This window comes from Lycorma delicatula, chromosome 4 (assembly GCF_047948215.1).
Source record: "Lycorma delicatula isolate Av1 chromosome 4, ASM4794821v1, whole genome shotgun sequence".
In the NCBI taxonomy this organism is placed as follows: Eukaryota; Metazoa; Arthropoda; class Insecta; order Hemiptera; family Fulgoridae; genus Lycorma; species Lycorma delicatula.
Genome location: NC_134458.1, coordinates 34,788,541 through 34,816,245, shown reverse-complemented (window position 1 = coordinate 34,816,245; position 27,705 = coordinate 34,788,541). Strand labels below are relative to the sequence as shown.

The 27,705-nt window shown below is 30.3% G+C and overlaps 1 protein-coding gene across 3 annotated transcripts in view; it reads right to left on the bottom strand.

Annotated features, from left to right (window-relative positions):
- LOC142323260 (neo-calmodulin-like) overlaps positions 1-27,705 on the bottom strand; it is a 41,286-nt gene that overhangs the window by 6,558 nt on the left and 7,023 nt on the right. The window contains exons 1-3 of one of the 3 annotated variants that reach the window (XM_075362667.1): positions 24,896-25,016; positions 21,105-21,432; positions 6,142-6,285 (exon numbers count right to left, since the gene is read on the bottom strand). In XM_075362667.1, coding sequence (XP_075218782.1) covers positions 6,142-6,285; positions 21,105-21,243 — 283 coding nt within the window. In that variant the 5' untranslated portion in view covers positions 21,244-21,432; positions 24,896-25,016. Of the gene's footprint in view, positions 1-6,141; positions 6,286-21,104; positions 21,433-24,472; positions 24,611-24,895; positions 25,017-27,705 lie in introns of those variants that run through there. The other 2 variants (XM_075362665.1, XM_075362666.1) reach the window with 2 other exon arrangements.

Sequence of the window (27,705 nt, the reverse complement as noted above, 5' to 3'; positions counted from 1 at the left end):
AGTATAAATTATAATTATGTTCTATTGTAATTGTACATTTTTTATAAGAGATAAAACTGTATTACTTGTTTTTTTAACTGTTATTTTGTCTCTCAAAAGTGATTGGGTGAATTATATATTACTAATGTGCAACACTGGTGTTTTTATAATATTATAACAAATTACTTCTGTATCTGATCATAGACTGAGAATATAAATCAGTATAACACTGTAATATCACAGAAATATTAATAATTTGTAATGTTAATGATGAGAAAGAATAATATTACATCAGAAAAATATTATGTATGTAAATTTGGGATTCAAACATAAAATGAAGAACCATTAAATTAGTTTATAAACAATTTATTTAAGCTAGTAAAATATTAAGAGATTTACTGTTACAGTAGCTACAATGAATTGTAGTAGCTACAATGAAGCTACTGTTACAGTAGCTACACATTCTCAGTTCATAAAACGTTACGTTTTTAGACCATGATCTGATCTAGAATTCAGTTACAAAATATTTTTTCCACAAAAATAGTTTTATTGAATTAATGATATTTGTAAATCAAACTAGTAGATTATTAAAGGATTAAAAATTCCTTTCAGTTGGTGAGTTTCGTTCAGTAATTGTATTTGATGGTTCATTAATTTATTAACATTAATGTTATATATAAATGTATATTAGTAATAAAGTGAAATAGCAAACTTGTAGTTTGGTGAACCAAACTTGCTTTTATGAATTTGACAACACTATTATATCTTTTCAGAACAAACAGATTGATTCAAAATTGTTTGTATGTGATTTCTTTTAATACTATTCTGTAATCTCTAATTTAATTTGTATTTTTTTTTTATAGAGATATTATATTAGCGTATTGATTTTATTACCTCCATAAGCATTAAATTGTTCTAATACATATAACATGTACTGTTATTGTTATGAAATAATATCAAATTACAATTTGTAAATCATTAATTCATCTTGATAAAAAATAACATGTCAAAACAGCACATAAATTGATTTTACATAAGAAATAAAGATAATCATTACAATAATTTTAGTAATGTCATATGTAATAATAATAAAGTCATAATGTAATTAAATATATGCAGTAAAAGTGATTAACCATTTCTACAATTCTATCTCTTTTTAACATGCTGTAAATAGAACAGCAGTGATCTCTTCTATATAAACAGTATGCTTTGACATATGATAAGGACTGTACAGTATATATGATAAAAATAAAAGCTTGCTTGCATGAGGCTGACAGTCGCTGTGCAGGGCATTATATTACTCTTTTCTTGTACGTAACATTAGGCTCATTGAGAAACCGAGTATTCTGCAATTCAGTGTCTTTATGTATTTTCATAAATAGCAAATATTCTTTCCACAATTAAAATTTATTAATTTTGTTTAATTTCAGACAATAATTTCTTTAAAAATATTTAGCGTACTTATAAATATTTCTTACTGTATACAGTACAAAAACAAATAGTTTATACTTTTTTTTTTTTTTTTTTTTTTTTGACTGCTCCCCTGGGCCGGTCTGACTGGTTGGTATTACGCCACCCAGGGGAGTGCCTGTTATACTCTAATGGGCCTCCCCACCTACCGGCTGTATGTCCGGCAAGGCAGGTCGGCCCACCGGTCAGGTCTTTTGAGTCTCATTTGCCCTTCTGTATCGCTACGCCATACCTTGGAAAGTCGTGACGCATCGATGGGTCTTTTACACTTGTATAGACCTATTCTCCCTCGGAGTCCCCAGTGGATCCTTGGAACTGACACACCTAAGCATGCCAGCCCTCACCACTGGGGCTATCCACCCTACCCTAATCTATTCACTCAGAAGCCCAGTTTCCTCTCGTCTTCGTTTTTTACTGTTAAGATATTCCTGATAGTCCCTTCAATTCTTTTCCAATTGTCCTCACTATGTAGCATGTTACTCATAATCTCCTCAGGTCTCATCGTTGATAAATTTGTGTCCCGTCTATTTTGTATCCATCTGATGCATTCCTTGAAGGTATGGTCTGCATCGTCCTCAATGCCGCAGTACATACAGGCCGGCATTTGTCTTCTCCCAACTCTGTGAAGGTAATAATTAAAATTACCGTGGCCCGTAAAGTAATGTGACAAAAAGAAGTCCACCTCCCCGTGTTTCCTATTGATCCAACTCTCAAGGTCAGGGATTAGCTGTTTTGTCCTGCTAGCAGGTCCTACCTCTCTCCACCTTTCTTTCCACCTAGTTATCAGCCTATGCTTAGCCTTCTGAGTTTCCAGTCCTTGCGATATCTCTACCCTGTAATGGGCCATTAAGTCGATTGGAGGTACTGCTGCCAAAACGCAAAGTGCCTCATAGGAGACTGTTCTGTAAGCGGAAACCACTCCCAGCAACAGCCTGCTATGCGTTCTCACAAGTCTATTTTTGTTTTTCTTGATTCGTAATGAAGTCCACCATACAGGCACTGCATACAATAAAGATGATACAACTGCCGATGCTGTCACCTTTCTTTTGGACGCTCTAGGAGCCTTCTTTGTTGACATGATCATATTTAACCCTTTTATCATGTTGTCCACTTTATTGCATATACTATTAATATGTTCAGAAAAGGCACAATTTCTCTGAAAGAGAATTCCCAGATATTTCAGGCAGCTTGTCTTCATTATTTCCTGTCCATTCACAACAATGTTCAGACGTTCTATAACTCTTCTACCTGTAAACGTGATGAACTTACATTTATTAATTGATAACATAAGTCCCTTTTCTTGCAACCATTCATGTATCTTTGCAAGCGCCATATTGGCCTTCTCCTGCACCTCCAATCCCGTCTTGCCCTGTACAAGGACTGCCAAATCATCTGCATAGGCTATTGTTTCCAGACCAGGCGGATAGTCCAATTGTAGAACATCATCAAAGGTGAGGACCCACAAAAGAGGACCCAAAACCGAACCTTGGGGAACTCCACCGTATATATTGAATATCAATTCTCCTTCTTGTGAATTCACTGTACAAGTCCTTTCTGAAAGGTATTTCGCCACCTGTCTCCTCAAGTACGGGCTGATGTTTTTTGCCTGTAATGCCCTATGAATCTGACTCCACTTTACTGTGCCGAAAGCATTTCTAAGGAGACAAGAAGCGGAATTCTTCTAGTTCTCCATGTACCACTTTAATATGTACCAAATAGTTTCATGTACAATAGTCTCCATGTACCAAATAGTTTATACTTGTATTAATAGAATATTACTGTATTCCCTCCATCAAGTGAGTCATAAAATGATGCACCACTTTATACAAAAAAGGTTATCAAAATATTTCATTTGAGATATATTTATTTGCACTTGTAATGGGCATTAGTACTAATGATGTTTATAGTAATAAAATCATCGTTAAATAATAGACCTATACCTTACAAATTATAATTATTTATTAGCTTAAAGTATAGTGGGTGAAGGGTAGGTGGATCCTCCTCAAAACGAGATTGGGTGGCTTCCAATCACCAACCTTCCTTTTGAGTCGAGAGGGTGGAAGCGCTGAAGAAATTTTAGATAATATTTATTGTGTGCATTGTTTATGAAGAGAATAATAAGCTCCATAGTCAAGCTTGTGAAATAGTTAATAATATATACAGTTTTATGAAGAAAAAAGCTATAAAGTTAAGAAAATTAGAAGATGACAAACATTTAATATGCATTCAAAAATGTGAAGGAAGAGCCGCTGCAGCTGCAGCTTGTGGGATTTCAAGATCACAAGTTTAAAAATTCCAAAAAGAAAAGCAAGATCTTCTTAAATCTAAATTGCAGTTGTGCTTATTCAGCAAATCAAAAAAGTATAAACAATGTTCAAAACCAGTTACTGAATTAGAGAGTTTTGATCATGGCGTTGTAAGAACAGTTAATGAGTTTCACAGAAAACTTAATGAACTGCTTAGTTTAAAAAAATTGCATGAAGACTTTAAAAGAGTATTCAATTTAAAGGTTCTAGAACTACACTAGCAACTATCCTGAAAGAGGTAGGTTTTAAGTGGTGTAAAAAACTGATAATAATAGGAAACCATTGGTTGAAAAAGAAGACATCCGGTGGAAGAGGATGGAATATTTAAGAAAAATTACTGATTGCAGAAAAGAAAATTCTTTGATTGTTTATTTTGACAAATCGCATATTTAAATGTCCTGTTCGACAGCAAAATCATGGTCGAAGATAGTGGTGCAGGAGTAAAAGTGCCAATTAATAAAGGTGATTGGTTAATCAAAATCCACATGGGAGGAGAAGTGGGGTTCATTCTGACTTGAAGAAAAGTTCAAAAAGCAGTGACTATCATGACAGCATTAACAACAATAATTTCATGAAGTGGGCATCTGAAAAATTAATTCCTGGTCTTCCCCCCCTCAGTTAGTGGTTGTTATTGATAATGTGCCATACCACAATTCACCTCTGGAGAAGCCTCCGAATTCAAATGATAGTTGAAGTGACATGATTAATTGGCTAGAAAAGAATAATATTCTATTTTGTCAAAGTTTGCTGATTCTTTTAAATAAATTAAGCCTTTATGTAGTTGCATTTGTAAATTATTATAAATTGTAATTGCCATTCATTCATATATTTATATATATATATATATATATATATATATATACATTATTAAACATGTAAATCTACATGTAAATTTATTATATTGTAATTAATATATGTAACATTATCAAACTTGTAAGTCTCTATGTAACATAATGTAATTATTGCATGTTGAGTCCTTGCAGACTGGTCTGATGACAGAGCATGCATGACCTACTTGTATAGTAGTACAGAGACGTGAATCTGTTAGGAGCTGTGTGAATTATACAAAGCTGAGGGCAGCTGATAGGAGTCGAGTGCATTCAAAAAGAGCTGATTCAACAGTATGGAGCTGCTGAATTGTCAGGAGCCGAGTGCATTTGAATGGAACTGTGTATTCATCAAGAGCTGTGTGAATCCAACCACAGCAGAGTACAACCGAATGGAGCTATCCGAAATATCTTTAAATTTTAAAAGTCCTATTTTAAATGAAAATTAATGTTTCTCATTAACAGAGAATTTTAAATAACATGAATGAAAGCTGAGTATATATAAATTTAATAAAGCAATGTTAAAACCATAATTGTATGAAATAATTAAATCACACAGAGATTCAAAAATAAAGTACTATTTTGATGAACTATTAAAAAACACAGGCATCAGGTTCTCCAACTTCCACCTTAACATTACAATTTAGATTCAATCAAGACGGTATGGTCGGCTGGGGAAAGATATGTTGGTAGTAGTAACACAACATTTTTAATGTCAGATGTTAAAGAATTAACTGAGAAAAAAATGGATGAAATGAATAAGAATGATTAGAAACCATATTGTAAACATATAAAAAAAGCTGAAACTGAGTATAAGAAAATGGAACTGCTAATTGATGAAATGATGGATAAATTTATTATACATCTAGACACTGGTAGTGAAAGTGACTGTTCGATGAAGACAGAGTAGCTGGTGAACTTGCACAGGAACTGGACATATAATGCAAAATTCAAGTAAGTATTAATAATAATAGTATATACAATCAACAATGAAAACAATGGTTCAAAAAAAAAGTTTGAAACTTCTAAATAATAAAAAATTCTAAATATTGTACAAAAAATAATTGTGCAATAATAACTGTAAGTCTAATTTATTCTAATTATGGATACAATACAATTCAAGCCCTAGTTAAGCTTTTTTTAGTTTAAAAATACACCTAAATTAAAATTCTTGTTTTTGCAATCTTTATTTATTGAATTATTAATACGAATTATATAATAATTAATTATAATTAATAAAACATGAAAACGATAATAAATGTGCATAAAAGTACACCGATTATTATTGTTGTTCTATTAGATGGGTGTAAATGCTTTCAGGTTTAGTAGTAATGCAGTCTCAACCTTCTCAAACACAAGCTTTTATTTTCATTGTACGCACTATAATAGTATTGATAATTTAATTCAAAGTATAATATATTAATTTGATGATGTTGTTTGTTAAAACCTTTTGATTAACAAACAAAATTTTAAATTAATTAAAAAATTTTTAATTAAACTCTTTTAATGAATATATCATATTACTACTAATTTTGAACATTTATATTATCAATATCTACCATCGATATCAATTTCCTGCAACATTTGTTGTAGTTCCTCTTCTCTTGCAAACTGTCCAAGACTACGCATGACTCGTCCAAGTTCTTCTTGTGTAATGCTTCCATCACCATCTTTATCAAAGAGCCGGAATGCCTCACGGAATTCTACATAATAATAATAAGAATAATCAGCCATACTTGTATTTAATTAAAGTAATAAAAACAAAACAATAATGTTCCAATTCAACAAAAATTTGTTTAAGCATAAAAAACTAATAATTGTTTGTCAATCATAGTTTTTGTAATTATAATTTTTCCTGTCCATAAAATGAAGTTTCTGTTATTAAGCCACAATACAAATAATCAAATAAATTTAATAACTGAAATAATTTTAGAGAAAGAGTTATAGGAAAAGACAATTTTTTAAATGGAATTTTACTTTTAAAATGGAAAGGAGAGTTTTTGCAGTCATTTGGGGTTTTGGTAGCTCTCAGCAAATTACTCTTAATGTTATTCTTTATAGAAATACTGCCTTTATTATCACTCACGGAATTTACAAAGTATTTTAAAAATAACCTTGTACAGAGTGATCATAATTTATTATTCAGTGGATTTTAGGTATTAAAAAAAATAACAAAGCAATGTGCTTACATGGATGTTTTGTTGATGAACAAGGCATTTCAAACAGTTTTGTTTACAACAGTTATTAACTTCAAACAAATTCTACATGAGCAAATTTGTGCTCTTTTTATCATCTTACTTTTCACCTGATCTGTTCCCAGTTTTCAGCAGCCCTGTAATCCTTCAAAAACAATTTTCTGAGGGTGTTTTAACCTTCTGTTTAAAATTTTCTCCCACAATTTTTTCCGAACTTCTTGCTAAATAATTTGTTGAAGTAGATGTTTCTTTTTTTTTTAATTTCAGCATCTTTTCTAATTTTCTAGAAAAACATTTTCATTTCTTCCCCTCACTTAAAGTATATTTCTCAATCTTTTTTCTTCTTTTATTATAACTAATTTGCTCAATTTAAAATCAAAATGCCAGCTGCTGTACATGATGTCCTTAATGGTTGGTGGAGATGATTGTATAAAACTTTAAACATTTTAATGGTAAATTAAAGGTAATTTATATTTGACAGACTATTTACTTATGTGAACCAACCAAGAAACTATAATGCAATAAGTATCACCAAATAAAATAAAAAACCAACAATTGAAAGTACTTGGAACTAAAAAAAAGGTTTGTTAATTATAAATTTGGTTTGGCTTATTAAAAATATTATTAGTTTTTGCATATTTGTAATTACCTCACCTTTTAATTCTTTACATTCAAACATAGCTGTTTGATTATTTTATATCTTGCAAACTTGTTTAATACTGTAGTCATTACAAACAACTCTTGCACAGTCTCACCTCCTTCTTAATTTTTCAAATAACATTTGGTGGGAGAACAAATGAGTCCCACAACAGCAGGAAAAATAGTTTTAAGTTTTTCAACTAATATAGGAATTAAATTGTCATTTCATGATGATAATTTTACTCATGAAATATCTGTTCTGGCTATAACATTCATCTGCAGCAAACTTCTCACTATAACATTTTTTATTTTGATGTAAGCATTATGTAAAGCATTCACTATAATCTATTTGAAAATAATCGACAGATGAAGGGGGAAGTCACTTTCCACTCAACTGATTTAGCACAATGAATTGCAATATGTAGTTTTCATTGCAATAATGAACCTTATAACTCAATGTTATAAGTTATATTATTTAAAAAATAAATCTATCATGCTCTTAATTAAAATGTATTATTCTGATCAATACAAGCTTTACTTTTCCTATTTTAAAATCATTATAATTGTGATTATCATACTTAAAAATTCAGATTATTTATAAATAAATAATTTATTTTTTACTGATATTTTTCCATTAGGTTTTTATATACCTGTAGCATCACTTTCTAAATTACAATAGACAAACTGGGAAAAATTAAAAACAAAAATATGTTAATATAAATAGTACATAAAATCTAATACAACAGACTAATAGAAATTCTATAAATCAATAAGCTCAGAATTTAGTTGCTTTGTAGCTATATGTGAAAAAATATAGATAAATTTTGCTATATGTAAGAGAAAATGTAAACATGTATGCTTTAAAAACTATTTAAACACCAGTAATTTACAGAGAGGAGCATTTACAATCAACATAAGATTCTATTACACTTGGTTTGGAGGCTGTTTAATTTGGCATCTATGTGCAAGATTTCACTTTTAAAATTTGCATTTAAACATTTCTCATTGATTAAAGTTAATGATTAAAATAAGTCTTATTATTATTTTCTTTCATAATTTTTTATTAACAATATTTTACTTATCTTATTGTACAACTTAAAATAATAAATAAAAAAAATATCTATAATTAGTTTTTAATTTATTTAAATTAAACTTTTTGTAGCCCATTATATGTAAATTTTAGCTAATCATAATAATATTATATTTTTTCAGCCACTCCACAAGGTACAGAATTAAACAACATTCTTACGTTATCTTTTTTTATTGCTCATTATAGCGCTTTCAGGCATAAGCCCATCTTCAGTAATGTTTTCTTTAAAATTTTTCTTCTTTTTTTACATTTACACATTAAAATAAAATGTAATACATTAAAATCGATAGAACAAATATTTTCTCAGTCAATAATTTTTTTTTTTGTAATTTTACGTTATTAATATTTAAAATTTTCTTATAACATGTTATCTGTATGTTAATACAGTACTGTACTGATTATTTGATTTATTAAAATTCTTATCAATGTATTACCAACTTAAATAATATTTATAAGAATTCCCCATCAAATACCATCTGCACATTCATGGACTGAATTTATGTTTATGTTTATATATATAACATTTTTCTAAAACTTCTCATTTTTTATTATTATTTATGTCTTCAGTATTTACTTTTTCAATTATTTCTAAATTATTTTCCAAACTAGTTATATTGTATTTGATAATTAATAAATGGTTAGCTACATTTGAGAACCCTATTTTGTTATTTTTAAATGATCTGAAATGTTCATTAAATGTATCTTTAAAGGACCTATTTGTTTTTCCAATATATATTTTTTCACAATTATTGCATTTTATTTTATAAATACCTTAAGCCTTTTTTCCTGTTTAGCCTCCGGTAACTATCATTCAGATAATACTTCAGAGGATGAATGAAGATGATATGTATGAGTGTAAATGAAGTGTAGTCTTGTACATTCTCAGTTCGACCATTCCTGAGATGTGTGGTAGATTGAAACCCAACCACCAAAGAACACCGGTATCCAGGATCTAGTATTCAAATCCGTGAAAGAATAACTGGCTTTACTAGGATTTGAACGCTGGAACTCTCGACTTCCAAATCAGCTGATTTGAGAAGATGTGTTCACCACTAGACCAACCCGGTGAGTTTATTTTATAAATACCAGAAGAATCATATTTATTTTTTAATATTTTATAATTTAATATTTTAAATGTTTTATTATATGGTTATCAGATTTATAAGCAGGTTTATCATTCTTATTATATTATCATAATTATCATTATATGCATTAATCAAGTTTTCTATAATTTTATTTGTGTAGGAGTAATTTATATAAATATTTACGTTTTTTTTTCATTTTCATTTACAGGGTTTAATGTAGTAATGTTTATTTTATTAAAGTATTTGGAATTATATTTTTTATATATATTATCGATCAATGAGGTATCATATTCATTTCTTTATAGCTATATTCTTTATATTATTTATTTCATTATGCAACTCTTGTTTATTGTTTATGTATTTTATTGCTCTATTTATCATGTTTTTAAAAATATTAATTTTTCTAGACCAAGGATGGCTGGAATTTTTGTTTATAATAATTTCGTTTGAGGTAGGTTTTTAATATATAACTAAAAGATCATCTACGTATCTGACCCATTATAAAATTTTATGCACATGATTTATACTGTAGACTATTTTACTTTCAAATTCTTGTAGATAAATTTCTGACATTACTGCAGATAAGGGAAAACCCACAGGTGAAGTGTTTTCTTGTATGTAACCGGTATCATTAATTCAAAATAATTTTGATTATAAATATTTCTAATTATTATTATATTATTTATAAATTTTTGGTCTTCACCTGTACTTATTAATTTGTTTTTTATTAATGAAATTGTATAATCAGTAGGAATAATGGGGTACATATTACTTATATTAAAGCTTATTATTTTTGTTTTATTATTGATATTTAATTCATTTAATTTATCAATCAACTCATACCCATTTTTTATACTGTATTTGTATTCTAAATTAATTTTTGATCTAATTATTTTATTAATAATTTTAGTAATTATATAACTAGGAGTGGTTTTGAAATTAACGGTTTCATAGGGATACCTTCCTTATGCAACTTAGGAAGTCCTGTAAGTTTTAGGGCATAAGGTTTATATGGGTATAATCTACTATGGTGTTTTAATTTATAATTAAATATATTAATTAGCTTTTATTGACAATTCCTTACAATTAAATTATGATAAGCTGATTATAATGGCTATTATATTATTATAATATGATCATATATATATGCATGTAATATATTGCGTATATTACATGCATATGTGCAATATTATATGATTGTAATATTAATAGCTAATATTCAGCAATAATGTTTCAAAGCTGATTGCAGCTATGAAACAGTATTGCAGTGGTTAGTAAAATAAAGTTTTATTAATGAATTTCCTGCATTTACAAATTCAAGGACTGTGACACTGTATCATGTTGATATAACAGGAGTCCCCTGTTGATTCTGGTCTCTCCTGATACATCCAGAATTTGTTGTTGCATTGAGCTTTCTTTTGGCTATTCTTTGAGCTAGTGGTTGCATGTGTATCGCCACTAGTCTTGAACATTGTGTCAGTTTTAAGTATTGCAATATTCATATTAAACTAGTTGAATAAGACTCAATATTTGTTCATTTTTGCCGAGTAGTAATTGGGTTAGGTTTGGACATGCACCTGCCTCATCAAGGGCCCCTCAAAGCTATTTGTTGTCCAAGTTCTAAAGGGTGCATAGCAAAGGAATGGCAATGATTGTTGGTTTGCTTACACCCCTTGGGTGTGAACTGTAATCTGTGGTATTACATGATTGCTTACTCAGCCAAGTTTTTCCAAAGCCGATCAACACCAGCTAAGAGGTGCAAGTGACAGGAGGATTTATAGGTCTCCGGCTGTCTGTAGCTCACTGCAGGAAGTTACCATGTTTTTGGGTTCGCACATTTGAATTAGTAGGTAGATAGTGAGCTTCATTAGATTTTTATTTCTTCAGGCAGCGATGTTCGAAGGCAATTCTAAGAAGCAACCCAGCCCAAGCGAGTTAGGGTTATTGAGATCGCTGAGGTAAGGGCTGACAATTCGTCAGTCTCCTCTAGTGATGAAGAAAGTCAGGCAGGGACTTCCACCCAGGTAAAGGAAGATGTTGTGGCTGATTTTCTGAAATCAAAAGGTAAGCCTGATAGCTCTGTGCCTTTGATGAGGGTTTTTAGTGAGCAATTTGAACAGATGATGACCTTTCTGGAGAATCCCAGAAGTATCTTAGTAACTGTAAGGTCAAAATTGACCCCAAAATTGAAAGAATTCAAAGTTTTTATGTCTGCATTGCAGAAGTATACAAGGATATCGCTTCTAAGCCAGTCCAGGTGAAGGAAGTGGTGATTAAGGAGACTGTTCTTTTACCAGTTACTGAACCTCCTAAGGCCCAGCAGAAATGTTATGCAGATGCTATCAAGGACAAGTGAGAGGCCAGTTTGTCCTGAAAGCAACCAGAGGTCCTGTTTGTTGCTATGAAAAAGGGACATACCAAAACTAGTAGAGATGAGGGATGAATTTCAAGTTGTTCTTTGACCAAAGAGGTCAAACCTGAGAATTGAAAACATAAGAGAAAATAAGAAGGGGCTTGTTGTGGTGGCTAATAACAAGGAGAGAGTCAAAATTATATTGGACAAGTTAGAGGTTGAGAAAAGCAACATGAGAGCCGATCCAAAAAGAAAGAGGTGTCCAAGGATGATAGCACTGATAAACATAATTTTTGTTTTCTAATATGCGATAAATATTTTAATCCGTTTTTTGATACTGAAAACGAATATGTACTTTCGTAATCTTTCTATCACCCACCATTTTTTTTAAATGTTTAAATTTTAATTATAGGATTTTTTTTCATTTTTCAATGTATAGTTAGCATTTTAAGCTTCTATATTGTATTTTGTTAGCTCATTTTTTATTGTTTAACACTTTGTTAACATAATTTGTAAGCTATAAATAAACAATACTAGACAAAGAATTAAATAATATCATAGTCTCATATTATGACATAATATCTAATACTGAAGAGTGACCCTTCATTGACAAGATTAATCATGTCTGTGCAGGTCAAAACATGTAGCTGAAAACACAGCTGTGTTGTTTGTATTAAGCATTGGATTTAGGAATGAATTAATTTTGTTCACTCTTATTGCTGTCTTAAGTTTTTTAACAGTGTAGTGTCATAATGCCTTGAAATTGTGTAAATGATGTGGATGCCTTTTGTTATGTATGTGGTGAGTTTATCATAAAATCAAATAGAAAAAACATTACACTTTTAATTAAAAAAGCATATCATTTGTACTTTCAGTATAAAATTGGTGATCAGGATAAGATGTGGGCTCCTCATGTAGTATGTACTAATTTTCCTGTGTATTTAAGAGGATGGCTGAAAGGTACACAGAAGGCTTTGCCATTTGGTGTACCTCTGGTTTGGTGTGAACCAAAGGATCATGTCACCGATTGTTACTTTTGTTTAACAAGTGTTTCTGGAATTTCTAAAAAAATCTAAACGGACTGTAAAATATCCTTCATTGCAATCTGCAATCAGGCCTGTACCTCAGTGAAATTATTCCAGTTCCTGAGCCACTTGTGAATGTATGTTTCGAAAGCAGTGATGAAGGATCAAGCAGTACTGAAGAAGACAGGAATGATTTTGATTTTGAATTATCTTCCAATAAGCCACATTTTATATCACAAGGTGAATTAAATGACTTGGTTAGGGATTTAAATTTATCAAAAATCAAGCTGAACTGTAAGGATCAAGACTGCAAGGTTGGAATTTACTTAAAAAAATACAAAAATTTCGGGCTTTCAAAGCTGATAAAAAGAACTTTCTCAGTACATTATTGATGAAAATATTTGGTTTATTTCACAAATATTGATGAGCCTATGTTGCACTTAGCACAAGTTTATAAACCTGAGGACTGGCACCTTTTCATAGATTCGTCCAAGTATAGTTTAAAAATGGTTCTACTACACAACAGTAACAAATATCCTTCAATATCAATTGCTTATGGTATTAATTTGAAAGAGAGATATGATGTGATGAAAGACGTTCTTGAAAAAATAAATTATAAAAAACATAGCTGGAATATATGTGGTGATTTGAAAGTTGTAGCTATTTTGTTAGGCATGCAGTCAGGCTATACTAAGTACATGTATTATCTTTGCGAATGGGACAGCCGAGCTAGGGATAAACATTGCTCCTGCTGAAGTCATCTTGAGGTCTGAGAGAAAATTTTTCAGTTTTCAGAGTGTAGTTCTATTGTTATTGGTACTGATGTTAATGCTAAATCTTTTATGTGACATAGTGATTATACCAATGAGAGTGGTGAAGCGATTGAAAGTTTTTTCATCCAACATGACTTAGAGGTTCTTAATGTTTCTGATGAGCTGCAACATGTGCTGGTATGGTGGATGGTAGGAGGCGATTTTCCGGCACCAATATTGATGTCACAGTTGGAAGATACATTCCTCCTGTGTCTGTGGTTGGAAGGTTGTTGATGATTGCTCTAGCGACCATCGACTTATTACTTATTATTATTATGTCTTTGAGATCACTGGTGGCCTGAGTGATGGTTGTAGGTGTAATTTCCCAGTTCAGCAGGGGCGTTTTCTGCACAGAAGAGAGTTGGCGGTGTTTTGTCACAATTCTTTCACCCAGGCTCCATGTCTTGAACAGGGGTCTGGATGGTGTTGATCTTCAGGACCTGGAAGGTCAGTTGTCGGTGGCTTTCATCAATGACGCTGAGCGTTCCATTCCCCGCAGTTCGGGTTGAGAGATGGTGGCCCCTTGGTGGACGGGAGAACTTACTGAGCTGAAGTTATTTGTTCTCCGCTTACGGTGGAAACTGAGAGGACCTCGAGCGGCGAGCAGATTTGGCTTCGAGGTATAGGGAGCTCACAAGGTATGTTATTATCACAAGGTAAGGCAGGCCAAACGTGATTCTAGGTGTTCCTTTGTTCAGGAACAAGGTAATAAAGACCCGTGGAGTGTTGTTTACCGAGTGCTAGGGTATAAACGAAAGAAGGACTCGACCAGGCAAGGAATAATATCGGATAAAACTGAGATCCTACGTACTTTCTTAGATGATCTTTTGCCGGACGATGATTTAGCTGTAGAAACTGCTTATCATTGTCATATTCGAAACGATGTTGCTTCTCACTGCATCGATGTTTTGTCTTCAGAAGTTACTGAGGCGGAGGTGCGAGAAAATCTGCAGCTTTGGGAGAAGTAAAGCTCCTGGATTTGATGCAATAACGGTGGAGCTTCTTGTTCGTTTAGTGAACGTTAGTGTGGGAATATTCTTTAAGTATTTAACAAAATGTTATTTGCGGACTATTTTCCAATTTGTTGGAAAAAGGGAATAGTTAAATTGTTTTTTAAGGGTGTCAGCAAGGATCCTACCGTCAGTTCCTCATATCGGCCTCTTACTTAATGTCGATTATTGTAAGGTTTTTGAGATGATACTATATTTGCGTATTGAGAGGTTGACATCGCAACGGTTGTTGATGGAGGATTAGTATGGCTACTGCTGATCGAAGGGTGTTTGCGGAATTAGGTTTCCTCTCAAGCATGCAGTATAATTGCATGCCCGAGAGGCGCCGTCAACATAAGATGACATTCAGCTGAGATAAAACCAATATGGTACTGTCGAAGAGCCGTTTAGTTATGACGCGGCGAATCCGTGTTTCAATATCAGGCCATCAAATTTGATATGTTCAGGTTCAGAAGTATCTCGGAGTGCTCCTTGGGGAAAATTTTCGTTTTAAGGTGTATTTACAGTATGTCGCAAATAAGGCCAGTAGTACCTTCTTTGGTATTCGACGTGTGGTTAATCTGGATTGGGGTCTGAATTTTAAGACTATAAGTATCCTCTATAAGGGTGTGTGTAAGGCAATTATGTAGTATGGCACACCTATTTGGGGATAGGCTAAAATTTAAAACTTATAGCGACATTTTGTTGAGGGCCCAGCTCCTTTTGTTGTTAACGGTCACAGATGGTTACCGTACAGTTTCTCGTGAGGCTGTCCTGATGATTGCTGGAGTAAAGCCTATTGATGTACTTGTGCTTGAACGTCAACAACGTTATTTCACAAAGAAGTTGGGTCAACTAACTTCTGCTAGAATTAGAGAGATTGAGAATGATGGATTTCAATTGTGGCATTCTAGGTGGGATGAGCCAGCTGATGGGCAATCCACTCATGGTCTTTTCCCTGATGTGAGGAGTCTGCGGGGCGCCTCTTAGATGTCTCCTAACAAGTATATAGTTCAATTTCTTTCGGGCCATGCTGCTTTTAGGGATAGGTTGGCTTGTTTCGGCCTGGCTGATTCGGGTCTGTGTTCGTGATGTGGGATATTAGATGATTCTTTTTATGTTTTATATGTCTGTCATTGGTATGTTGAAAGACGATTAGAGATAGTGATCTCTTATCGCAAAGATAGGCGCTCCGTAGTTTTGTTTTTGTTTTGTTATTTCTTGATGTTGTTCGTTATGTTCCATTGATAGGGCTATAGCTCAAAATTTAAACATTTTATTTCTACTCAGTTCTCTTCGTTTGAGTCGTTTTTTTTTTGTTTTGTTCTATGTTTATTGATAGTACGTTCTTACACCGATGGAAATGTCATTCGTGGCATTTACATCGGTGGCATCCTGACGGAGACAAAGCTGTTAACTGAGAGATATTATTCAGCCTGTAGGTTCAGAAGATGACCTCCTGTAAAGCCCATCAGGGTTAAATACGGAGGGGGGCGAGGCGACCGGATTCGCCACTAGGCGGATCTTTCCCTTCAGTGTCAGGATATTAGGAGTGTAACTCCTTCCTGAGTTCTTCTTTTGAGATGCTGGTTATCCCGCTTTGAGCACAATTCTTTAACTTGGCTAGAGTTTGCTTCGGTACGTGACAAATAACATCCATCTAAATGAATATAACTTATATGAGTTAATCAGGAGTCAGTCGGAGCACAAATTCATTAAAGATACATAAGTACACATCATTATTCATGGATCTGTTTTTAAAAAAATATCGCTTCAATGATTTGCGTTTCTGATAGTTCTCAACAAACACTAATCTTACAGTCATAAGAGGTTTCGTTAGAGGTCCGCAGGGATTTTTTTTAAACCGATGTCGTGTATTTTGCGAATTTGTTTATCCCATTAAATGAAACCATGCCTCATCCGAAGAGTAAAAGAGAAAAGATTCTGATACACCATGTTCAGTACTAGCCATGTCTATAAAAATGTTTTAAAATACAACAAAATATTTTACGGTTAATTTTATTACGATCTTTAATTTGTTGAATCAAAGTAGCATGTTAGGGCTTTAACTTTAATTTGTGTTATACTCGTCAACAAGATTCCGTTGCTGTAATTAGCTCGACCTATCAGGACGCTGTTCAACTCGAAAGGAAATATCAGTGACAGTCTCTAGAATAAGAACAGTACGAGTTCTTTCGTTTCTTTAAATTTGTAACAGCAAAAGAACTCGTCGAATGACATTCTTTATTCACTAAATTTTGTATTGTAAACTTCGCCGGTGGAACTAAAGCAAAATATTTTTCCTTTATCTCATCTTGAGTTAATTTAAAATACTTAGTGGTAACCTTAATAAAGCGGTACGATGTAATGTTGAATTTGACATATTTCATCAAAAATTAAAGGAAAAGATTAGAAAAACTGACAACGTTGGATAGACGCGACAAACAGTAAGTGTACTGTAATAACACTATAACACGAATAAGAGCTAGCTGTGATTAATTATTAGTTGAGAATTATTTTTTATATTTGTGACTAATACGTTGTAGTATTTCACAAACAGTAGCAATGACGAATTCTTCAATAACTCTTGGCTAATTCCGTATTAGCCTATCTATGAAGAAAATTATTTTAATCAGTTGCAGTAAACTAAATTAAGAAATTAGCAAACCAAGCTGGTTTTGGCTGTTTCAAATGGGCCACTCTGTATTTAAAAACGTATTTATTAAAAACTAAATATTACAATACAAAAGACGCATTAAAACGATAAAGATTTGGTTACCATGATTCTGTTACAGAATCAGATTGATTTTATGTATTTATTTTTACAACGAAATCCTTTAAACTCTTTTAAATTACTTCACTATTTCGAACTTCAATAAAGACATCCTTGGTTGATAAGGATATAATAAAATTAACTTTTAAAGATATTTAAAAAAAAAATGTTTAAGTAATATATGTAACAAACAAATTATACCGAATCATTTCTTGAAACATCTAAAAAAAAATATTTTTGTAATTTTCTCATAAGCATATATATTTCAAAATTCTGCAAATTCTCGTTTCTTAATCCTTCTTTTACGAAATTGTAGTTACCCATTTTGTATGGAGTATTTTCTCAAAGAAAGAGAGATCAAACAAAGCCAACTTTGAGACGAAATACACTACTTTGATCGAGTTCAGTGCAAATCCGATGAACCCCGTTCACATTGTTAATCGGCTGCCGTTACTTCTTGTGTTGGTTTTTTTTTTTTTGTAATATTAATTTTATTCCTTACTATTGTCTTTTTGTAGATAGCTACTTTATATAGAATATAATTATTTTACTAGTGACACCGAATATCAGTCGATTAAAGAACACTTTTCTTAAATTTTTAACTCAAAAAACACTGGACACGGAAAATCGAAAATCTGAAATCGTCACGGAATGTAATTTTTGAAATATGGATATTTATCGTCCACAGCTGTCATAAAAGATAAATATAATATTAAATAAATAATCTTATCAAAGTGCGAAAATCTGTCTAACCGATAATCAAGCTGTTAAAAATATTATCGTAAACCACTTCAAATTATCTAAAGTGTTATTATTTTGTTTTACACGTCAATTGAAACAAACTGAACAAAATTAATAACATTCTATTTTAATTAACTTAACTTATAACAAAAAAAAGCAAAGTTGAATTGCAGATGGTTATAACATTAAAAAATACATTTCAATCACAAAAATGCATATTGCATATCTCTAAGTACATATCTTAAAAAGATGAGATTTGAAAAAGTCTCTTCATAAAACATAGCGGTCGAAATTAAGGATCATAGTTTGTTTGTTTGTGATAGCCTAATGTTTGGAACATAAAATCATAATAATAATAATAATAAAAAAATTAGTTGGCGTTAGGAGTGGATCTTGGAGAATAACAAGATTGGTTGGGTTGACAAAGGAGGGAGAACCATCCACTGGACCTTCAACCGTCCACTGTTTTCTAAAGTATTAGACATCTGATAATGGTAATAATTAAATTAATTACTCATGAGTAAGTATTTGATCAGCAAATTAAAACCTGGCACATAAAAGTAACTTCTGAATTATGGAGAAATAATAATCATTTACTATTACTAAAAGTTAATTCTTAGCAGATGAAGTTGTACTGACAAATATATGTTCTAATTTAAGTAAATGCTTACAGTTAAGTGTAATGTCATTGTTTGCACTTCATTTCTATTAATTCTCACAAATTGAAATATTTATGTCATAGCATTTTTAATTTAATGCAGTTAACTGAAGCAGATTAACAAAAACTCAACTACAACCAGTGGATATAAACATTCATAAACAGAATATTTCTATTGATGAAGAAACTCAATTTTATGAGCTGTTAAAATGAATCATGACTTGTTAAATTTCTTAACAATTATACTAGTTTTAAGTCAATCAGTGCCATCCACAGTTATGTCAACTAAAAAAGCGAATATTAGCTTTGGTATTAAAAAAAAAAAGAAACCAGGTTAGAAGACAACTGCTGAGTAACTAAAAAAAATGATTACTATATGCAGAAGTAATTAATATGTAGTTATATCTGTGCATATTATCTACTGGTCCTATAAAAGTAGGGATTTTAAAACGAGCCAATCATTTTTTTGGGGCTTTATTATCTGCTTCCTACTTTCAGGAGAATGGGTCAAACCTTAGCATTAAGTCTTACAAACAGTTATTCTGCCTACCCCCAAATTTCTGACCACATCAGATTGAAAGCTAAGGTCACTGAGATAGTGCAGAGAAATTTAAATTTTAAATTGAAGATCAAAACACTCAGAGATCAAAACACTACCATTTGTTCCACTTGTTGGTTAAAACATCTCAATTCCTACAGATTGTTTTTCAAAACAAATTAATTTCTTACATACATTAGGATTTATCTAGTTTCTGCTTCCTATACACATCTTCAAAATAAATATTCATATCAGTATATATAATATTCATGTAATACTAATAATATTCATATCAGTAAACACTTGTTTATTATTCCCAACTATTCAGTAGCCACTTGAAAAAATAATAAGCAAATGGTTTTGCTTGTTATTATTATTCACTTAAGCTATTATCTTATCAACACGTTTCTTAAACATCTATCCAAACCAAGTGTATAAATAAATGGTTATATTTAGCTTCAGATTTTAGTTTTGAATGGCCTTTTAATGACTTTAAAATTGTGGATGTAAAACTTAGGTTGAAAATTATGATTAATTAGAAATGCATTTTTTTCAGTAAACTATTTCTTTGAATTACTACAAACTAAAATAAATTCTCTTTAAATTATATTTTGTATTCTTTAAAATAATTTGGGGTGATTCCTATGTTTATTCTTAAATTTATTTATTCTCCTGTAATTATTCTTTTCTTAAATTTAAAGTTCATATATATATATATATATATATTTATATTATGTGGTTTAAATATTACATCATTCCAGTACTGGAAACAGAATTTGCATATTCATCCATAATAACTTCAACATTTATAAAACAGTAACATTTCCAACAAATTCAAGATTCATAAATTACAAAAATAATTTATTTTAATGAAATTATAGGATTAAATACCAACTGAAAATGTGGAATTCTGTGAAAATTGATTCTTGGAATTAATATGGTAAGTTTGACTTATCTATTTACTCTGTTTTGGTGATTTAAATTTCATTTAATATTTAAAGTTAAAAAAAAGCAGAATTATATTTCATGGATCATTTATTAATAATATCCCATCAATATTTGCTTCTGCTTTTAAACTCCAATGTTCTATTATTCTCTTTAGCTTTGTGTGAATAAAACACATAGCTGTTATTGGTGTCTAAGCTCAAATTAAGACTCATTCAAAAAATATCCACCAAATAGTGGTACTTTAGTCTTTCAATACGTAAAGATGCAACACTGCAGTACAACTGATTTTCAATCTTCTTATTGACAAGGCCACAACTTAAATATCATGGCAAGAAGACGAAAATTTTAGGTTAAAAGCAATAAATATAAACTTAGGTGATGTGAATTTGGAGTAGACTACAAATACAAAGTAGCTGAAGCAACGTTAAAAATAATGAAAGTAATAAACTTTATGAAGAAAAATACTTCTTTAATACACTAAATTTTTATTTATTTTTTGAACCGACTTTTATGTTTAAATCTAGATAAAATAAGATTTTAAACTAAACAGATTTTTTTTAAAGATTACAAATTTTTAACATGTTTTAGTGATTTAAGTGAAAACCATGCATTCTTTTGAAATTTTTTAACAGTTCTATACTAATATATAACAGCTTTATTCTAAAAAAAATATTACCTTGCATTTGTGTTTTAGACAGCGGTAATCGAGTTGAAGTGTTAGTAGTGATGATTGTACTTGTATTTATAGTAGGAGTAGTAGTAACAGTAGTAGTAGTCGTAGTAGTAGTAGCAGTAGCAGTAGTAGTATTGTTCATAGTGTGAACAGGAGTTGAAATTAAGACAGGTTTGGGAACATCTTGTGGTTCAGTTCTGCTTACAGCACTTTCTTCATTGTTTGTTGGAACTGTTGTTGTTGTAGTGGTGGTAGTAGTTGCTGTTGTTGTTGTTATTGCTTCTGTGGTTGCACCTGTTGAATCATCACTGGGATTCCCTGTCTGTCTGGTCTGATTGAAAACAAAATTTTATGATATTTATTTATCAGTAAATCTATTAATATTAATAAATTTTAATATGTAATGAACATTAATCTGCTGACATCATCAGTTACATAAAATAATTTATCTGTATCAGAATATGTTTATATACTTGTATAAAGCATAAACAAGGTTACTATTGGAAATTATAAGTGATAAACAGAATAAAACAAAATCTTACTTTACCTTAGAATCTGTGTAAAAACTAAAATTATTCTTAGGTATAATATATTGCAATATATTTGTTGAACATATATTCCATGTGGTGTAATTAGTAATTAATAAAAACCACCTAAAAACACACCAAAGTGTATTAAGCATAATACAAAAATTACTGGCTTATATAATAAACTTTTTGAATCCATGGATTCATCATCAGTTTGATGGATTTGTCATCATCAACTACTATATCAGGCAATGCATTACCAACATTACATGCAAAACCTAATGTTTGTCATAACCAACTATTTAAACACAGGTAACATGTAATTTAGCTATTAAGACAGGTATGCCAATTTAAATTAAATTATCTAGCTTAACTGTAACCAATATTTAAGTCGATTAGAATTAAAATCATGTTACCACAATTTAAATCAGTTTATGTTAAAACAGGAGCACAAGTTTAAATTAAATTACCTAGTCTAATGATCATTTAAAAAATTGGTCACAGCAATTGTCATATTTCACATGAAACAGTGATGATGCATTGCCTGTTATTATAAAATTTTATAACTGATGACAAATTCTGGACTAAAAAAACTTATATAAATTGGTAAGTTTTATATTAAGACATCTAAGAGACAGATACCTCCTGGCATCATAAATTGTAGAAAAAAACCGTATATAATCAAAAAAAGAAAATTTATAGTGAACACTTCGGGTAATATTTTAAAAAAATTATCATACTTTCAAAATTAATTAACAGAAGAAAATAAATTCATTTATGTTTAAAAAAATCTGCCAGAATTTGGGATTATTCAAAAGAACTATTAGAATAAACTAGCTAAACTTAATTTTTTTTCTCAAGATGTTTACTTTTCATCTGGATATTAACTAATGATTCATGTACAGCTGTATGATTTTCTTAATTTAATTTTTTTTACAAATGTGACTTACATTTTAGTTGTCTTAAAGTAATCTGTCTGTTATTTTGTAATCTGATTTTCAGAAAATTGCCTGATTCAAATAATAATTGTTAAGTAAATATAACATACTTAAGCTGAATTCAAAAGCTAATGATTTTACACAATAGACAACCACTATTTTGTGAAATTGAAAGTTGAATTTTTCAAAACCTATTGATAAAATTTTTATATGCTGTTGTTATAAAAAAAAATTATATATTTTAATATCTGAAGGTAATGTTCATCAAATTATTGAGAAAAAAAATTGTTTTGCTTAAGAGGTTCAAATCCTATTATTTTTATACAGATCTGAGTACTGGATGGTAAATGCCAATGTTTTTTGGTGGTTGGGCTTCAATTAACCACACATCTCAGGAATGGTTGAACTGAAACTGTACAAGACTACACTTCATTTACATTCATACATATCATCCTCATTCATCCTCTGAAGTAATACCATACAATGGTTCCAGAGGCTAAACATTAAAGAAACAATGAAAGAAGTGCTTTTTATTCTTTGTTGTCAGTTTAGAAATTCTTTTAAAAGGACTTCATTGAAATAGAATTTTTTTCTATAATAGTCCATTAAAAAAAAGGAAAATCAATTTAAAAGAATCTCTCCATTATTTAGAAGTTCCATTTTTATGATCCAAGACTTTCTTTTTCCGTTTAGCCTCCAGAACTAGTATTACTTCAGAGGATGAATGAGGATTATATGTATAAATCTAAATGAAGTGTATTATTGTACAGTCGCAGGTCGACTATTCCTGAGATGTGTGGTTAATTGAAATCCAACTACCAAATAACTCCGGTACCCATGATCTAGTATTCAAATCCAGATAAAAGTAACTGCCTTTACTAGGATTTGAACCTTAAAAGTTGATTTTAAAATCAGCTGATTTTCAATGATAAGTTCACCACTAGACCAACCTGGTAGGTTATATGATCCAAGACTATCAATAATTGTCTGAATATTTGTTACTTAGAAAACAAGAAAGTGTCAGAAAATTGTTTGCAAAATTCTACAATTGAAATGGATGGCTGTTTCCATTGTTTTACAAGACAAAAACTGTCAATAAAAAAATAGGCATCATTTTAAGCAATCCCAATTGAAAACAGTAAGTTAGCTGAAAATCATACTTCTTACTATTTGGTTTTATTTATTTATATTATTATTCTACAAAAACTGCTATAAATAGTTATTTTGTAGTGTTTTATAAATACTGTTTATTTATTACTTAGTTTATTATTATTATTATTATGTTTTCATATTTTTTTGTTTCTCTTGTGCAGTTTCTACTAATGATTATTATTTAACACTTTTTCAAGTACTTACTTGTTTTCTAATTTATTTCATGAAATATGCATAACTCTTCAATTAATTTAGCATAGTTTTTTCTTTTTCAACCAAAGAACATGAATTAACATTAACAAATTTCTGTAAAATAAGACTGTGTTCTTGTGTTAGCATGAATTTTTTATTATAATAACAAAAACTGTGTTATAAATGTGTATGAAATAATTGTTATTTACAATTTATAAATATTTCAGTGTATAAGAAGTGAATATAATTTTTCGTAATACGATGCAATATAACAATGAATTCTTTTATTCAACAAATTAAAAAAAAAAAAAAACAAATAACAGACAACGTTGTTCATAAATTTATTTTTTTAACTTTCTGTATAATACTTCAGCAATCCCATTTAAAAATAATTTAACTTTAATTTTCCTGAATAAAATAATAAAAATATCATGTAAATTACATTTTAAAATGTAAACTGATGATGAACTTGCCTATGGTAAGTCTATAAAATATAATCCACTAAAATGATAATTTTTATATTTAAGAAAAAATCTTAAAGAACAAACATATTTATACTTACAAGATTCTTTAATGCAATGTATTTAAAATGAAAATAGAAATATAAAATTAAAAACAAAAGTAAGTTTATAAGCACTATAAACACATGTAAAATAAACATTATCACAATTCTGATGAACTAACAAGTTAACAGATTAAAAGTATTTTTGAGGAACTCTCACTAATTTCCATCAATTATTATAAAACAGTTGTTTTATAATTGATGTTATAGAGCTATGATTTTATAGTAATTGTCAGATATTATTAGTTAGTTGAAATATTTAAAAATTGTAAACACAGTATGTAATTTTATTTAATGATTGCAATAATCAGTGTTGTATGTACTGTCTCATCTTGAAACAAAAGGTGTGTTAATACGTTTAGTAGATATCAGTTATATCACTTATACTTATCTTGTATTAATTTGCTAATATTTTCCTTGTACCTTTGAAAAAAAATTCTCTTTACTTCCTGTAGTTTTAGTTGCTCTCTTAGTAATAAATAAATGTGTGGTGTTCCAGATGTAATTTACAGTAGAAATTTTTATTTGTCTCACTGTTTCTCTCTCTCTCTCTCTCTCTCTCTCTCTCTCTCTCTCAATCTCTCTCTGTGTGCGTTGGTTTTTTTTTCATTTATTTTCCTCTTTAAAATCTCTAAGGCTATTTTAACTTGATGAACAAATTGTTCATCTCTTAGTAATGATATTACATCAATTATTAAAATATAAAACCTTTAATACTTATTTATAAATTTACTTCTGCAACTGCAATCAGCTATTGGAATGCAGGATGAAGTCATTTAATGTATCTGATTTTATATTTATGAATGACAAATACTTTCATCTAACTATATATAGTTATTTTGGAATCACTGTTACTTAACAAAAAATTTTTAGATTATGCTCATTTTGTTTTGTTACTTTAAATGCAATTGATGATGGAATAATCTGGATTCAGCAAGTCACTGAATTACTTATAATTTGTGATTTTTGTTGAAAAATATTACAACTAAAAATCTAGGCATCTTAAAAAATGTGCTACTAATTTTTATAATGTACTGACCTAATAATCACTACAGTTTTAGTAACAAACTTTAATTAAAGATAAATATGTAGCAGATCAAAGTGAGGTATACAGAGTGATAAGAACATAAATCTACAAAAAAAATTTAGTGATTTATTTAATTAAAGCACGTATAGGTAAGTTAATAGAAATAGATTTCCACAGCCCTCTTACACTTATCAGCAATTAACAATCAACACTAATCCTGACAGTTAATTGAATTAGTTAAGGTACGTTCCATGCAGCTAATTTAGTTATCATATGTCATTTATCATTCATGAATTTATATTAATATTATTCATATAATTAACTTACCTGTAAACTTTTAAATATAACTTTTTTTATGCCAATATTTAGGAACTGTATACGTGTTTAAATTTAAATCTAGTTTTATAATTTAAACATTATAAATGTATTGATGTCTCATTGTTATTTGTGACCGGTTGAATCCCCTGAATTCCAAGCCCACTTAAATCTCTTGCCCATAATCAGCATTCTTAATGAAGAATAATCACCATAACTTCTTAGAATTTTAAAGTAATTACAGGTTCTGTGTTTAAATACTTACAGAAGGTACTAAGACTGTAAACTTCTTATGACTGTTAGTTGTATGAGATCTGAAATGTTACAAGATGTTACTTAACATCTTGAAAATTGATGAGTAAAGTAAGGATTGACTACCTACAGCCAAAGCCACATTTAAAAAACTAGGTTCTGTAAATCACTGAAGTTAAACATCACTGGTTATGATTTCTGTCTACAAGCCCACTCTGATCTCAAGAAGTGGATGTTTTCAGTCAGCATCTTTACTGATCTTTTAAAAGCATTTGACTCTGTTAAGATGATGATTCTGATAACAAGATTGATTCTTTTAAGTATTTGTTTTGAAATGCATTAGATATTTGTGGAGCATGTGATTGGTTAATATCTTGTGTGATAGATAGGTTTCAATTAGTTAGAAATTGAATTTAATGAAAGAAACAGAAAAAACTAAAATCATTATTAAAGATTTTTGAAGAGTGGAGTTCACAGCTCATTGGTAGAACTACTGTTGCTTATCGTTTACACAAATGACATCATTAAGGTTCTGGCCAGTCAACCGAATAAAGATCTACTTCTCTATGCTGATAATATTAAACTCACAGCAGCTACTTTTAACTCTTAAAGACCTAGAAATAAAGACATTTGAATTGTTTAACTAACTTTCCAGTAGTTGGAAAATAATTATTTATTAATCAGTAAAGTGGAAAAATGATCTACTTTTTAGTAAAAAAAGGATCTCCTTCTTGCCCAAGCTGAATATATTAAGTTTCTTGGATTATACATTAATAGTAAATTACAACAGAAGTAGCATAATATTATATGCTGTGCAAAGATGCCTAAAATAATGTAGTGGTTTAGGAAGAAGAAAGACATTACAGCGGCATTGATGTCTTGCTTGTTATGTCTACCATAGTTTATCGAGTCCATTATTTCTTACTTTGTTTGTGTATGAAGATATTCTAGAGAACATGGTAACATATTGAATCCATTCAGACTGAAAGAAAGTTTTAATGATAATTGCAGATGTAAAATCCAGTCGCTCACATATGCAACTTTTTATTACTAAAAATACAATATTCTTACATTCCCATCTCGCATTATATTTGTGAAAAATTATTTTCCACACAGTTAATATAGAAAAAAAGCAGATAATCGCTTTATATTTAATAAACTTTGAAAGAATAAAACAAACAACAATTTGTTAAGTAAAAATATTTTAATAAGTAATAATCCAATCTGTAGCAAAAATACAGAAACTTTCAAAAGTGATCTCCAAGAATAACTCATTTCAAAATGCAGGTACTGTGTAGATGATTTTATTTTTAACACATGAACCATTGTTTTTACGTTTTAGGTTACTGTTATAAGATGCATTGACAAAATCGTTCAGAAAATCATTTAGTTTAGTTTTTCTTTATTCTATAATGTATAATGGTGCATTTTATTTTATGTTTACGTTTATATTCTGTCCAAGTATTATTATTATTTGCGCTGAGAATGTCTTCGGCTGAGACGAGCGGCGCAACGTGCAAAAAATCGCACGTACGCGAACGCCAGTTCGGTTGAGCAAAAGGCGGCGAGGAAGCCGCTCCATCGGGCCATCAACATGAGCAGGCACGCTGCTGGCGAAAACTGACGGAGACCGTGGATG